General features: G+C 53.8%; 1 protein-coding gene across 1 annotated transcript in view; it reads right to left on the bottom strand.

Annotated features, from left to right (window-relative positions):
• Nucleotides 1-2,428: 2,428 nt before the first annotated feature.
• Nucleotides 2,429-13,602, bottom strand: part of SFXN5 (sideroflexin 5) — a 107,759-nt gene continuing 96,585 nt past the window's right edge. Inside the window, 1 exon segment of the mRNA XM_053939917.1 lies at nucleotides 2,429-2,769. Within this exon segment, the coding sequence (XP_053795892.1) occupies nucleotides 2,692-2,769 (78 nt within the window). The 3' untranslated portion in view covers nucleotides 2,429-2,691.

Consider the following 13,602-nt stretch of genomic DNA (forward strand, 5'->3'; position numbering starts at 1 on the left):
GCAAAGCGCAGCCTCCGTCCCTTCCTCCTTCCCCCCGCTCCAAACAAAAGCCTGGGATGAGGAAGCTCGGAGCAGAACCCACGGGGAAGGGGGAAGGCTGCACCAGGCAGGCACCCGAGCCAGGAGCCTTCTCCCAGAGCTGCCTCCGCTCCCCACCCCGCGGGAGGAAGGCAGCGAGACGGGAATTTCAGCCTCACAGGAGCCTTTCCCTGCTCCACACCCTGCCATGGATGTGGTGCCAGGGGTGCCTGCACCCCCAGACCCCATGGAAGAGCCTGTTCCAGGCTCACAGCTGCTCCCCCAGGCCTGGGGGGCTGCCAGCATCCCTTCTCCCCTTCCCCGGGCTCCCCCCTCGCTGCTGCAGCACTTATCCGCTGCCGGGGTGCTGCCAGCAGGACAGATGGCCATGGAAATGTCCCCAGGACAGCTCGCAGATCCCAGCCGGGCTGGGATCATCCTCTGGAATGTACATTCATCTCATCTAGTGCATTAAAGGAGCTCCGCTGGGCCCAGTCCAGCTGTCCTGGCCCCGTGTAAATCCAGGACAGCCCCAGGGTGAGCGGGGCCCACTCTGGGTTTCCAGCAGCGTTTGGGACCAGGAGCTGCCCCAGAACAGCACCTACGAAGGGTTGGCCCCTCCTGTCCCGTCTGCTGATGTGTAAATCCACAGCATCGATCCCTTCTGTGCAATTACTCCTGATTTACGCCAGGCCAGGGCAGAACCAGCGGCCCTGAGCTGCCCCACTGCGTGGCTCCCGTTCCTGTGGGTCTGACTCCACACCTGGGGGGCTCAGGCCTCCCAGGTCCAGGCATTGCAACAAATCCATCAAATACATTCTGTGTCAGTGGTGATTTGGTTTCTCCTTTCCCCCCCCACCCTCCCCAACCCCACCAGAAATGGGCATTTGAAGGGTAAGAGCCTGTGCCACCCCAGCAGCACCACGGTGCCCTCGCTGCGGTGATCCCGCAGGGACATGGGTCCTGCAGGGACATCCTGCCTCTGGAATGTTCTGCCGGTGGCCACGCTCCAAATTGACCTGAGGGAGTCCCTCAGGGTTGAATTTTGGGTGAATTTTTGTTGAATTTTGTGAGATACCAGAAAGCCAAACCGTGGCCCCAGGCCCAGGGAGGGCCGGAGTTGGTGCAGTGTGGGGGTGACTCAGCCCTCCCCTTTCACCACCCCAAAGAGGAGCCCTTGAAGGGACGGACAGACAGACAGACAGACATCCCCGGAGGGCAGTGTCCCCTCTGAAGGTGCTGTGTCACAGCCACCAGCTCAGCACAGCTGCCAGGACCTGGCTTTGGGTCCTGGTGTGCAGCAGCACAAGGACTTTGCTGGGTGGAGGGGCTGGCAAAAACCGGGGAGAGAAGAGGAAGAGGAAGAGGAAGAAGAGGAAGAGGAGGGAGAAGGAGAAAAAAAAGAAGGAGGAGAGGAGAGGAGAGGAGAGGAGAGGAGAGGAGAGGAGAGGAGAGGAGAGGAGAGGAGAGGAGAGGAGAGGAGAGGAGAGGAGAGGAGAGGAGAGGAGAGGAGAGGAGAGGAGAGGAGAGGAGAGGAGAGGAGAGGAGAGGAGAGGAGAGGAGAGGAGAGGAGAGGAGAGGAGAGGAGAGGAGAGGAGAGGAGAGGAGAGGAGAGGAGAGGAGAGGAGAGGAGAGGAGAGGAGAGGAGAGGAGAGGAGAGGAGAGGAGAGGAGAGGAGAGGAGAGGAGAGGAGAGGAGAGGAGAGGAGAGGAGAGGAGAGGAGGAATTCCAGTTGGAAGGGGCCTGCAATGATCCTTGTCCAACTGCCTGCCCAGCTGGGGATTGATCCAAACTTAAACCACATCCTGTCCTTAGACACCAGCTCAGCAAAGCGTGGCTTAGCCAACCACCTCAGATTAGCAACATCTCTGTCAGAGGGTGCTGGGTGGGACAAACCCCCCTGAGGGCTGTGCAGAGGAACAGAGCAGCTCCAGCATCATTTCTGCTCCAACACTCCACCTGTGGGCACCTTGGCTTTCCAGGATCTTGAAACCCAGGCAAAAGCCCCTGTGGAATTCCAGGGGGGTGGGATCCAGGGCCAGCCAGTCTCGCAGTGAAGGGCAGGATGCCACCAGCAGTGTCTGCAGGAGGAGGAGGAGGAGGAGGAGGAGGAGGAGGAGGAGGAGGGGCACGGCCGAGCCCTTCGCTGGGCACACGGACGTGGAATTCCTCTTCAGCGCACGAGTGCTGGGGTGGGATCAGCAGGAAACCAACACTGGGCACTCCCAATCCCCTGATCAATCACATCCACGCTCCCCTTGGTCTCTACAGAGCTGAGCAGCAGCCGTGCAGACTGAGCTCCCATGGACACAAGGTGTGACGTCTGCGTCGTGCGGGCAGCTCTGACCACGTGAGCTCGGCCCCGAACTCCCTCCGTGCAGTGCCAGTAATTCTGAGTTTTGTTAGCTAGTTCTAAAGTGGTTCAGCGTGATTTTATTTGTTGTAGTTGCTGCTCCTGTTGCTAAGTTAAAACTTTTAATGTTAATCTTTTCGAGTGGTGTGAGGTGTCAGTTCTCTGCGGGTGTTAATTCACTCCCGGGCTGCCGGGAGCAGCTCCTACCACTGAGCTCTATTATTTCATCTTCTTCTTGTTGTTTGCTTTCTCCCAGGCGGGGGCTGGAGCTTCCCCTCTTCCCTCCCCAGACCTTCTGGGCCGGGATGCTCCTCTTCCACTCACAACCCCTTGTTGTAGACCACAGTCTTACTGGTGGTGGCCATGGCGATCTCCGGCTCCAGCTGGGACGTCTCGATCTGTGGAGGCAAAGAGGAGCGGGATGAGAAGGCCGGGATCGATCAGTTGGCGAGGAGAAGGAGGAGGTGGAAATCATTCCATGCCAGTCACGCCTCCTCCCGGTGCTCGGTGCGCCGCGCTCCGGTCCCCAGCCCCCCCCCGATCTGGATGGGTTTGCAGCGCACGAAACGCTGCACGTTCTCTGCCTGGCGGTGCTCAATGAATTATAGAGTGTCTGAGGCTCCCAACGCATCCCACCCATCCCAGCTTTCCATGCCTTCCTTTCCCTGCAGCTCGGAGCCAGCCACAGCCCAGAGCCGGACCTGGCGAAGCCCAGGTGGTGCCGGGAGGGAAGAGCCTCGCTGGGCTCCACCTTCACAGCCCAACCCTTCCTGCCCCTTTCTCCATCTCCATGAAATCTCCATCCCTTTCCTAATTTTTTTCCCTCCGCCAGCTTCTCCTGAAGCTTTCCCTTGCTCTGAAACCACTTGGAATCTCTGCGTCCCCGGGAGGGATCCGTGGCGCTCCCGGTCCCCTCGGGGAGCGAAGATCCCGCTCCCAGCCGGGCCGGGACACCTGGGAAAACCTGGAATTTTCAAAATCCTACACACCGAACCCACGCCTGTGCTGACACAATGCGAGGAACCCACGTTAAAAATCGAAATGCTTTTGAAAATGTTTAACCTAGTTAGACAAATTAGCAAAAATTTGTGCAAAACAATTTAGGTATTTAAAATATTCAATGTTTTTAAAAACTGGAAAAACTGTTCTTAGCTTTCAGCTGCAAAAACCCAACAAAATATAACATCAAAGCAATCTTAACATGAGGTGCAACATAACCCTTCAGCAAAGCTGTTAAACAGCTACTGAAGCATCATGGGAAATAGCACTTCATTTATTCAAATGCACATATGTCAGGTTTTTGCACCATATGTCATTCCAAGCTATTTACAGTAATAATTAAATCTTAATCAACGTTTAACCTCTGTAAAATGTTTGAAGGGATCTAATCACCCTTCAGACTGCACTAATGAAGGAGAAATATATAAACATAAAAAGAAAATGATGCATAGATAGCACACCAGAAAGAACAGTAATTGCAAAATTGTATTTCTTTTAAATATAATCAGCAAATTATGTAAAGTAAAGCCAACGAGTATTTTAAGTGAAGACATCTTGGGTGTCAGAGGTGTGATCAGCTAATTTTGTACTGCTATCCATAACAGATGTAGCATATTTTCTTTTAGTGCCATTATTAGCAACTTCACCATTCCTTTCTGTGCTGCAGCACAAAGTGAAGCATTGTGCCGGGAGAGCACCGGGAAAGGTGCAGGAGATCCGGATCCGACGGATCCCTTTCGAGGGAGAGGATTGACTCTGCTCTGCCTGCCTCTGACGCAGCTTTTCCTCCCATTGTGTGGGGATTTTTCTGCCAGGGACACGCAGAAGAGCTCCGAGGTTTTGGGGCTGGGTGGGTTCAAACACCGCAAGGGAAGTATCCCGGTGGGAAGTGGAGTGGCCAGCCTGGGGTTCAGGGAATGGCCGGATGGGGTGATGCCAAGGTGGGGATGGGTCCCAGCGCGGATTCTGTCATCTCAGAGGGCTTTTCCAACCTCGGTGACCCTGGGATTTCAGTGCTTTGAAACGGATTCCACCTGGAACTGGGAGGGTCAGCACCGACCGTCCATCGGGGCTTGGGAAACGGGGCAGCTCAAACCCAACCCGCTCCTGGGGAGCCTCCACAGAAACCCAACGGAGAGGCCCCCCCAGTCCCGCCCTCTCCAAGGGCTTGGAGAACTGGGAGCCCCAAGGAAGCCACAGCTGCCCTGGTGGAACCCAGATGGGTGCTCGGAAAGCCCCGGGGCGCGCCGGGGACGGGGATGCGCCGGGCTGGAAGCGCGAGGCTGCGCGGGGGGGGGATGTGCACCAGGCTGGGAGAGGGAAGGGAGGAGCAGTGTTGTGTTCACGCTCTCTTGGGACACAATTCAAGAAGCAGCGAGCACAATCCAAGCTGAACAGCAGGAAGAGTATCCTGGTGGGAAGAGCAAAATATCGCAGCCGACTGCTCGGGGAAGGTGTGGGGCGTCTGTGGTGGGAAGTTTTCAGCACAAATTACAGGGAACCCATCAAGAATAGTTTAGGCAGAGCTGAGCTTGTCTTGGTGGAAGGAAGAGATGAGATAATTGTTTGTAGATCATTCCAGCTTCCATCCCCTGGTCCAGGGGGGAAGCAGCTCCTTTCCCTGCATGGGGAATGGGTTCTTCATCCACGGCAAGGCTGCACAGAGGGGTCTGAGGTGGGTTCAGGGACGTGGGGTGGAGTTGGGATAGTTCTGGTGACTGAGCAGAGGGACTTGGGAATTCATGCCTAAGGGGAAAGTGCCCAAAACACACATGGATGTGGCACCTGGGGACATGGTCAGCGGTGGCCTTGGCAGTGCTGGGGGAATGGTTGGACTGGCTGGGCTCTGAGGGCTTTCCCATTTCAACGATTCCATGGTTCTCATGCAGGATGGGCTCCCAGTCAGGGACCCCTGTGACACCACCAGTCACAGACACTGGTTTGGAGCTGTGGTACCAAAATCAAGCACCTTCCCGAAGCCTGGGAAGATGTTGGAGAAACTGGGGGTGACTGGTTGAACTGGAGCCTCCTCTTCAGGTCTCCTTCTGGCTGACTTTAATCAAGGAGGGATTAAAATCTGCTCTAGAGACTCAGGAGCTCCAAGGGGTGCATCTGCACCAAGGAAAAACGTACAGGAAATTGGGAAAGCTGCTCAGAAATCCATCAGGAGGAACCTGCTCCTCCCACCTGGAAATCAGATGGAGAAGAACAGGGAGATGGTGGTGGGTTACAGGTATCAAGACAACATTAAATCACATTGCTGTGCACCAGTCTTTGACTCCCTTGCTGGTGTTTTTTGTTGGAAAGTGTAGTTTCGCTCATTTTGGGGTTTTGCTGTTCCAGCTGTCCAGAATCCTGGACCTGCTCAGCCAGCTGGCCACGGAATTGTGAGAGATGTGGAGACCACAGCTCCTGGGTAAGATTTGGGTGTCTCAGCTGCCAAGACGACCCCGATCATGGTCACAGCCGTGCTGGGAACCCTCCTGTGAAGGAGAGGCAGCCTTGGAGGGTGCTCTGAGGAGCAGGCTGGGCCTGCACTGATGGGACCTGTCCCACACAGGGGACTTTGTGCCTTCAAACCAAGCGCCCACCATGGGACTGGGGTTGAATCATGTCCATCCTCTTCCTCCCAGTCCTATCTGTGCCAGGGCACAGGAGGGATCCCCTTCCTGGCTTTGGGATGATGGCACTGGGGTGTTACAGGGAAAGGAACTTCACCAATGAATCCCCAGAAGTCCAGGAGGGACAGAAGCTCCCAGCAGCACTGAGGGACCCAGGGTGGGAAGCACCACTCCCAGACAGTGCTACAAGGGGGCTGTTCGGGGCAAAGCCCAGGATTTGGGGCTGATGGTTGCACTGACAGCTTGGTACCTGACATGGGAAGCTCTCCAATGAGGCCGTGGGAGAAGCAGGAATTCCTTCAGCGCCCTGTGAGGCCGCTGGAAGCTCTGCCATAGATCCAGGGAGAGCCTCGCTGGGGACACCACCAGGGTGCACCTCCCAGCTCACCCAGAAACGTGGCTGGGGTGAACCACAGCCCATCCCAGCCCCTGGGAGCAGGTGAAGCCTGAGGATGCTCCTTTCCCTCTGGCAGACAGCCAAGAGCACGGGGGGAAAAAGGGGGAAAACCCCGAAAAACTCTGCGCCCTGAACCTTATGAAGCACCTGTACGTGGGCCAGCGTCGCTCAGGTAGCTCAGGCAGGATGGCAGCAGGGCCAGCACCGGTGCCCCCGACCCGGTGAAATCCATCCCTCCCAGGGAACAAAGCTGGGAATCGCCTCCCGGGTACCCACGGCTCTCCAGCTCTCTTCCCCCCATCCCTGCCTTGCAGTGGAAGCCTCTCTCCTCTCATCAGCTCAGACAAGGCTAATTGGGGTGATAAAGAACTGGCTCCGAGTGCTGGCGTGGGCTGGAGGAACAAATGGTGCGGTGGTCACAGCTGGTGCCGCGGAGCCGGCGCGGGAGCGGGCGCGGGGGAGCTCCCGGCGCCCCAAATCCCGGCAGCCGCTCCCGGCTGGGCGCGAGCGGGGGGTTGTGTGTGTTTTGCATGGCTGCTGACACGGGTGTAACGTGCAGGCGCGGCCGGTGAGGCAGCAGCAGGCAGAAAGCAGATGCTTTTTGTTTGGGGTTGATACTCATTTCTATCCCAGCTCGGGAAAAGGTGTAGAAAGGAATGTGCTCCGGAGAGTGCAGGGAGAGAGATAGGTCTAGGCTCGCTGCCAGGGATCCTGGAACGATATGGAAGGCAGCTAGGGGAGACAGGAGCAGATGGATTTGGCATACAGCTCATCACTCAGCCAAAAAAAAAAAAAAAAAAAAAAAAGGAGTGGGGGGGAGAAGAAGGGAGAAAGCAGCCAATTTTGGGAGGGGGAGGGTCACGGGGACTGAGGGATGCTGCTCCGGGCTGGGGGAAGGGAAGGCCAGCATGGTCACTGTGTCTTCTGCTGCTGCCAGCGGGGAGAGGGGGTGGTGGCTCGTTGGGAGCCTGGGAAGGGTCTCCTGGCCCTTCCAGCAGCTCTGGGCCAACCCCTCCCAGGCCTCCGGTCACCAGGGCAGAGCCCAGGGCAGGGCCAGGCTCTCTGAGCCTCGGGAAGCTCAGCCAGGTGTAGGAAGGGCTGTGGCACCACGGAATCATGGAATGCTTGGGGTTGGGAAGGAGCTCAGAGATCACAAAGCCCAACCATCCTCCAGCACAGCCAGGGCCACCTCTGCCACACGTCCCCAAGTGCCACATCCAGACATTCTCTGAAATCCCTGCAGGGATGGGCACCCCAAACCTCCCTGGGCACTTCCAAGGCCTGAGCACCCTTTCCATGGAGAAATTCCTGCTGATGTCCACCCTGAGGCTCCTCTGGCTCAGCCTGAGGCCGTTCCCTCTCCTCCTGTCCCTGTTCCCTGTTCCCAGCCCGACCCCCCGGCTGTCCCCTCCTGGCAGGAGCTGTGCAGAGCCACAAGGTCCCCCCTGAGCCTCCTTTGCTCCAGGCTGAGCCCCTTCCCAGCTCCCTCAGGAATTCTCCAGCCCCTTCCCAGCTCCCTCAAGAACTCCCCAGCCCCTTCCCAGCTCCTTTCTGCCCTGGCCACTCTCCAGCCCCATTCTTGGCATGAGGGCCCCACCCATTTGCATTCCCAGTCAACTGGGACCTTCCCAGTTATCCAGGAGTGCTGATGAATGGTGGCAAACGTCTCCGTGAGTCCTTCCTTCCCCCAGCTCTCCCAGCCCCTCTGGATGGATCCATCCTGTCCCATGGATTTGTGGGTGTCTCAGCAGCGTTTCAGGTCACTGACCAGCGCCCCTCGGATTTCAGGACTTGGAGCACCTGGCCTAGCAGAAGGTGTCCGTGGAAAGTGTCCCTGACCATGGAGGGTGTCCCTAACCACTGGAAGTGTCCATGGAGGGTGTCCATGGAAGGTGTCCCTGACCATGGAGGGTGTCCATGGAAGGTGTCCCTAACCATTGGAAGTGTCCATGGAAGGTGTCCATGGAAGGTGTCCATGGAAGGTGTCCCTAACCATTGGAAGTGTCCATGGAAGGTGTCCCTGACCATGGAGTGTGTCCATGGAAGGTGTCCATGGAAGGTGTCCCTAACCGTTGAAAGCATCCATGGAAGGTGTCCATGGAAGGTGTCCTTGACCATGGAGGGTGTCCATGGAAGGTGTCCCTGTCTATGGAAGGTGTCCCTGACCATGGAGGGTGTCCATGGAAGGTGTCCCTGTCTATGGAAAGTGTCCCTGGCCATGGAAGGTGCTCTTGCTCATGGAAGATGTCCCTGGCCATGGTAGGTGTCCCTGACCATGAAAAGTATCCATAGAAGGTGTCCTTGTTCATGGAAGGTGTCCTTGCTCATGGAAAGTGTCCCTGGCCATGGAAAGTGTCTATGGAAGATGTCCCTGTCTGTGGAAGGTGTCCATGGAAGGTGTTCCTGACCATGGAAGGTGTCCATGGAAGGTGTCTGTGGGAGGTGTCCGTGGGAGGTGTCTGTGGGAGGTGTCCCTGTCTCTGGAAGGTGTCCCTGGCCATGGAAGGTGTCCGTAGAAGGTGTCCTTGCTCATGGAAGGTGTCCATGGAAGGTGTCCATGGGAGGTGTCCCTGTCTATGGAAGTGTCCCTGGCCATGGAAGGTGTCCGTGGAAGGTGTCCCTGTCTTTGGAAGGTGTCCCTGCCGATGGAAGGTGTCCCTGATCATGGAAAGTGTCTCTGGAAAGTGTCCCTGTCTTTGGAAGGTGTCCCTGGCCATGGAAGGTGTCCATGGAAGGTGTCCCTGCCCATCAAAGGTGTCCCTGGCCATGGAAGGTGTCCATAGAAGGTGTCCATGGAAGGTGTCCTTGCCATGGAAGGCATCCTTGCCATGGAAGGTGACTCGTGGTTCTCCTCAGCAAGGCAGATTGCTCCCTGAAATGTTGGTGTTAAAGCTCTTTTCTGACAACTTCCCAGTTTTTCTACCCAGCTGAAATCCCAGCGTGTCCCAAAGCTGGCCACACTGGTTGAGAGAGGTTCTCAAGACTGAAGTACAAATTAATGATTCATGAATTACTGATATTCAGTTTTCTGCCCAAATCAGAGTTGGGGGGAACCAGTTTTGAGAGAAACCTGAATTTTCTGAAGTTTTCTTTCAAATTAATAATAAAAATTGAATTTAAGAGGTGACCAGAACAGTTCTCTTCATTTTAGGTTTCTCTCAAGTCTTTTTGACCCCTGTCTTTGAAAGAAACGTTCAGTTTTCATAATTAAAAAAACGTTGTATTCAGTCAAAATGTTTTTCACAAAACCATGGAAAGTCTCCTGACAGCTCAAGATTAGAACCATGGAATGGTTTGCTCGGAAGGAACCTTAAAAATCCTCTCACTTCTACCCTGTCCTACAGCAGCTGGAGGTGGCTGCTGGTGGCCAGAGCCTTCATGGCAAAGAAAAACCAGAAAAATCTGGAATGGATGAATCTCAGGAGCCAAATATCCCAAATTTACTCCTTTTCATTGTTCCAAAGAAGGGAGAAAAGCTGGAAGTGCTCTGCCTGTGACAGGACCCATGGTCAGCACTTTTCCACCAGAGCTGGATCAGGGCTGCTGCCTCACCCTGGGCTGGACACAGACGAGGGGGGGAGAAAAAGCACCAGAGCTTGGAATTAAAATTATCTTTAAACCATAAAAATGGAGGAAAGTTGGAATATTTGGCTGTTCTGGAATATTTGGCTGTCCTGGCTCCTGAGATTTATCCATTCCAGAAGATTTTTCTGGGCTTTTCTGCCATGGATGTTTTGGTCACCAGCACCCACCTTCAGCTTCCTGTAGGACAGAGTGGAAATGAGAGGATTTTTAAGGTCCCTTCCAACCCAAACCATTCCATGATTCCATGATTCTACTCCTGAGCTGACAGGAGACTTTTTTTTTTTTTTTTTTTGCCATGGATGCTTTGACTGCATCCACCTCCCTTCTGCCTTCCCAGAACATCATTTTCAGACAAAAACAAAACAAAAAAACAAATAAACCAAACAACCCCCTCCCCAAAAAAACCCAAAACAAAACAAAAAAAAAAAAAAAAACCAAAACCAAAACAAAAAAAAACAAAAAAAAAAACCAAAAACAAAGAACAAAAAACCCAAACCAAACAAAAAAAAACCCCTCAAAACCCCAAAAATCCAAACCAAACCAAACAACAACCACCAAAGCCACAAACACCCAAGCTCCCCCTCTCCCCTGCCAAAAAAAAAAACCAAAAAAAAAAAAAAAAAGGAAAGTTGGAATATTTGGCTGTTCTGGAATATTTGGTTGTTTTGGCTTTTGAGAGTTATTAAGTTCAGAAGATTTTTTTTTTGTCCTGGAATATTTGGCTATTCTGGAATATTTGGCTGTTTTGGTTTTGAAGGTTTTCCATTTCAGGAGACTTTTTGTTTGCAGGGCTGTTCCTGCCCTCAGCCTAAATGGGAATAACCAACTTCCCAGAAGCAGAGCAGATTTCAGGATTTTTGGGGCAGCTGCGGAATTGCAACTTCCCCCACTTCACTGGGTTGGGCAGTGCTGGCTTCGTGGCTGGAGTTGATGATTTTAAAGGTCTTTTCCAGCCTAAATGATCCTGTGGTTCCGTGGTTTGGTGGTGCTGGGTTCATGGTTGGACTCGACAACCTTAAAAGTCTTTTTCCAACTAATTTCAAATCTTTTTCAAGTCTTTTCCAACCTAATTTCATGATTCTGCAATCAAGGGTGGGAGTTTTTAATCTCACTTTTGGGGAATCACCACAGCACAGCTTCTCTGAGGAAAAATCCTCAGCAGAGAGCTGGGCATTTAATCAGGTGGGAAGAAGGGAAATGCGGATTTGGGGAAAGGAAAAGGAAGGGAAATGTGGATTTGTGGCTGGAGCAGGGAGCTGCCCTCCCAGGGCGTCTCTGGAATGATACCAGCGATGAGAAGAGAGCAGCAGGTGGGACAGCAGCCCCACACCTGGGGGAGGTGACCCCTGTCCCCTGCGTGTCCCAGCCTGTCCTGGAGCACAGCAGCCCCAAACCATCCCCCAGGAGCTCTCCTGCTCTCACCCACTGCCCCACAGGGACCCTCAAGGCGCCTCAAGGTGACATCAGGGACATCTGGCAGACACGAGGAACTTCTTGCAAGGTCTTGCTGTTTGAAATCTTGTGGTTCCTAAGCCTTTCTTTGGGGTTTTTGTGGGGTTTGGCTAACACTGAGCTCTTAGACCTTCAGCACCTCCAGCTTTATAAAATTTGGAAGGTCAATGCCCAGCATGGCACCACCTCCAGGCCATTGCAGAGTTGTGAGTTTGGGTCATCTGGGAAAGCAGAGGGTTGCCCACAGCACCAGAAACCTCAAGTGTTAAAACAAAACCACCAAAACCCCCCCAAATAAAAGCTTTGAGACCCTGAGATTTCAAATAGCAAGATCAGAAAAACTCCCCTGTGCCTGTCTTCCAGAGAGAGGAGACACCCAAGGCCTTTGGGGGAGCTGAACCTTCTCCCCTCTGCTCTGGAGGTCTGCTCAGCGTGGGAGGGGGTGGGATGGGTGCCCACGGGGTAAACCTGAGTTTACCACAATAAATTTATTTCCACAGCAGCTCCAGAAAGGTTTTAGGCTGGCACAGAAGCAGCTGTGTGGTGACCTCAGGGCTCATGGCCTTGCCCTCTCCCAGGAAGAAAGTTCTCCCTGGCTTCCTGGAAGAACCCTCACATTTACCAGATGCAGATTTTTTTTTTTTTTTGGAACATCCGAGCCAGTGGATTGGTGGAAAAGTCACCAGCCCACTCCAAATATGGCCTTGAGAGCTCCCAAAATTGCAGTTTAGTTACGATTCCTGATCCTCGCTGGAATGAAAAGCACCTACACAGACACTCAAGAGTTTCTCCTTTCTTGGAAGAAAAAAAAAAAAATCCTCCTTTTGAATGTGGACATTATTAAAAAGCTTCATTTTGGATGAAAATGAGCTCTTAGGTCCATTCCAGCAGGAATTCCTCAAGCAGCTCTGTCAAGGAAGAAGGAATTTGCTGCTCTTTGCTGAAGACATCGACCCCTGAATTCTCCTGCTGTTCAGGGGGAAGAGCACGATAGAAGAGAGGGATTTAGGGATGCCCTTGGTGCTTTAGGAAGCTGAGCAAATTCCCCAGGATCCCAACCTCCAGCACATTTCCTTCTCTTGCAGACCACCAGCCTCACTAGGAACAGGAAATTTAAAAAGCAATTACAGATAATTATATATGTGAGGTGTGATTAATAAGGCATTCTCAGCCCTAAGCAGGCAAGTCTGGACAACGGATCCCCTTCCTTTGCATCCGGCACCTCTTGGAGTAGTCAGAGCTGCTCCAGATGAGCCAAAATAACCCCAAATACACCAAAAAGGACAAATCCAACCCTGCGTGACAAGAGAGGGGCAAGGCAGGAGACGGGCAGGGAAGATCTGGGGCTGATAAAGAGGGCTCTGACCAAGTTTTCCTGATTGAATGATTCCTGCGTGGGGCCAGGGCGTGGGGTGGTCCTTGTGGACCATTCCTCATTCCAGCTCGGGGTATTCCGTGATTTCCAGCAAGTGGCCGGGGTGCTCAGGGTGGGCTGGCAGAAGAGGGGCAGGGACTTGGTTTTCAGGCCCAGAATAAAGCAGCAAAGCCCAGGAGCCAGCGGAGGGCCCAGGAATGGCCAGGGCAGTGCAGGAATCCTGGGGAAGCGCTGGGGAGGAGCCCCTCTGTTTACAGTAGGTGCTGCTGAAAGGTGTCCTGAAGAAAGACAGCAATTAACAGGCCTGCGAAAGAAATGGCTTCTTTCCACAAAGAGCCTTTTAAGTCTGTTTTTCGGGCCACTTTAAGGGTTAATGTTTAGCTGTTTATCCGGACTTGTCGGATGTCAGCTCTTTCTTTTGACTCCTAATGGCTTATAGCCATCAGGAGGTGAAGACTCCTCAAAAGAGCTGGTGTCAGGAATGTTTTTTTATGCCCACCAGCACCCACACACCTGCAGCAGCCTGTGCTTGCAGGGGGATAGTTTACATACTTGAACCTGTCTCCCAGGGCCAGGGGTATAAACATGAAACCAGATCCCGTGTCTGACAGCGCCCCGGAGCCCCTGGGCGCTCCAGAGGGTCCCACACCCACCCCGCTGACCACAAAGAACAGCTCGGCTCAGGCCCTGCTGCCCAGCACTGCTGCTCCACCTTGGGCTTTTAGGGCCCTGGAAAACGTTCAGCACCTTTGAGTGGCGAAACAAAGGAGCACTCCCAGGAGCAGCCATCAAAAAAAACCCA

The sequence above is a fragment of the Vidua chalybeata genome, chromosome 4 (assembly GCF_026979565.1).
Source record: "Vidua chalybeata isolate OUT-0048 chromosome 4, bVidCha1 merged haplotype, whole genome shotgun sequence".
Lineage (NCBI taxonomy): Eukaryota > Metazoa > Chordata > Aves > Passeriformes > Viduidae > Vidua > Vidua chalybeata.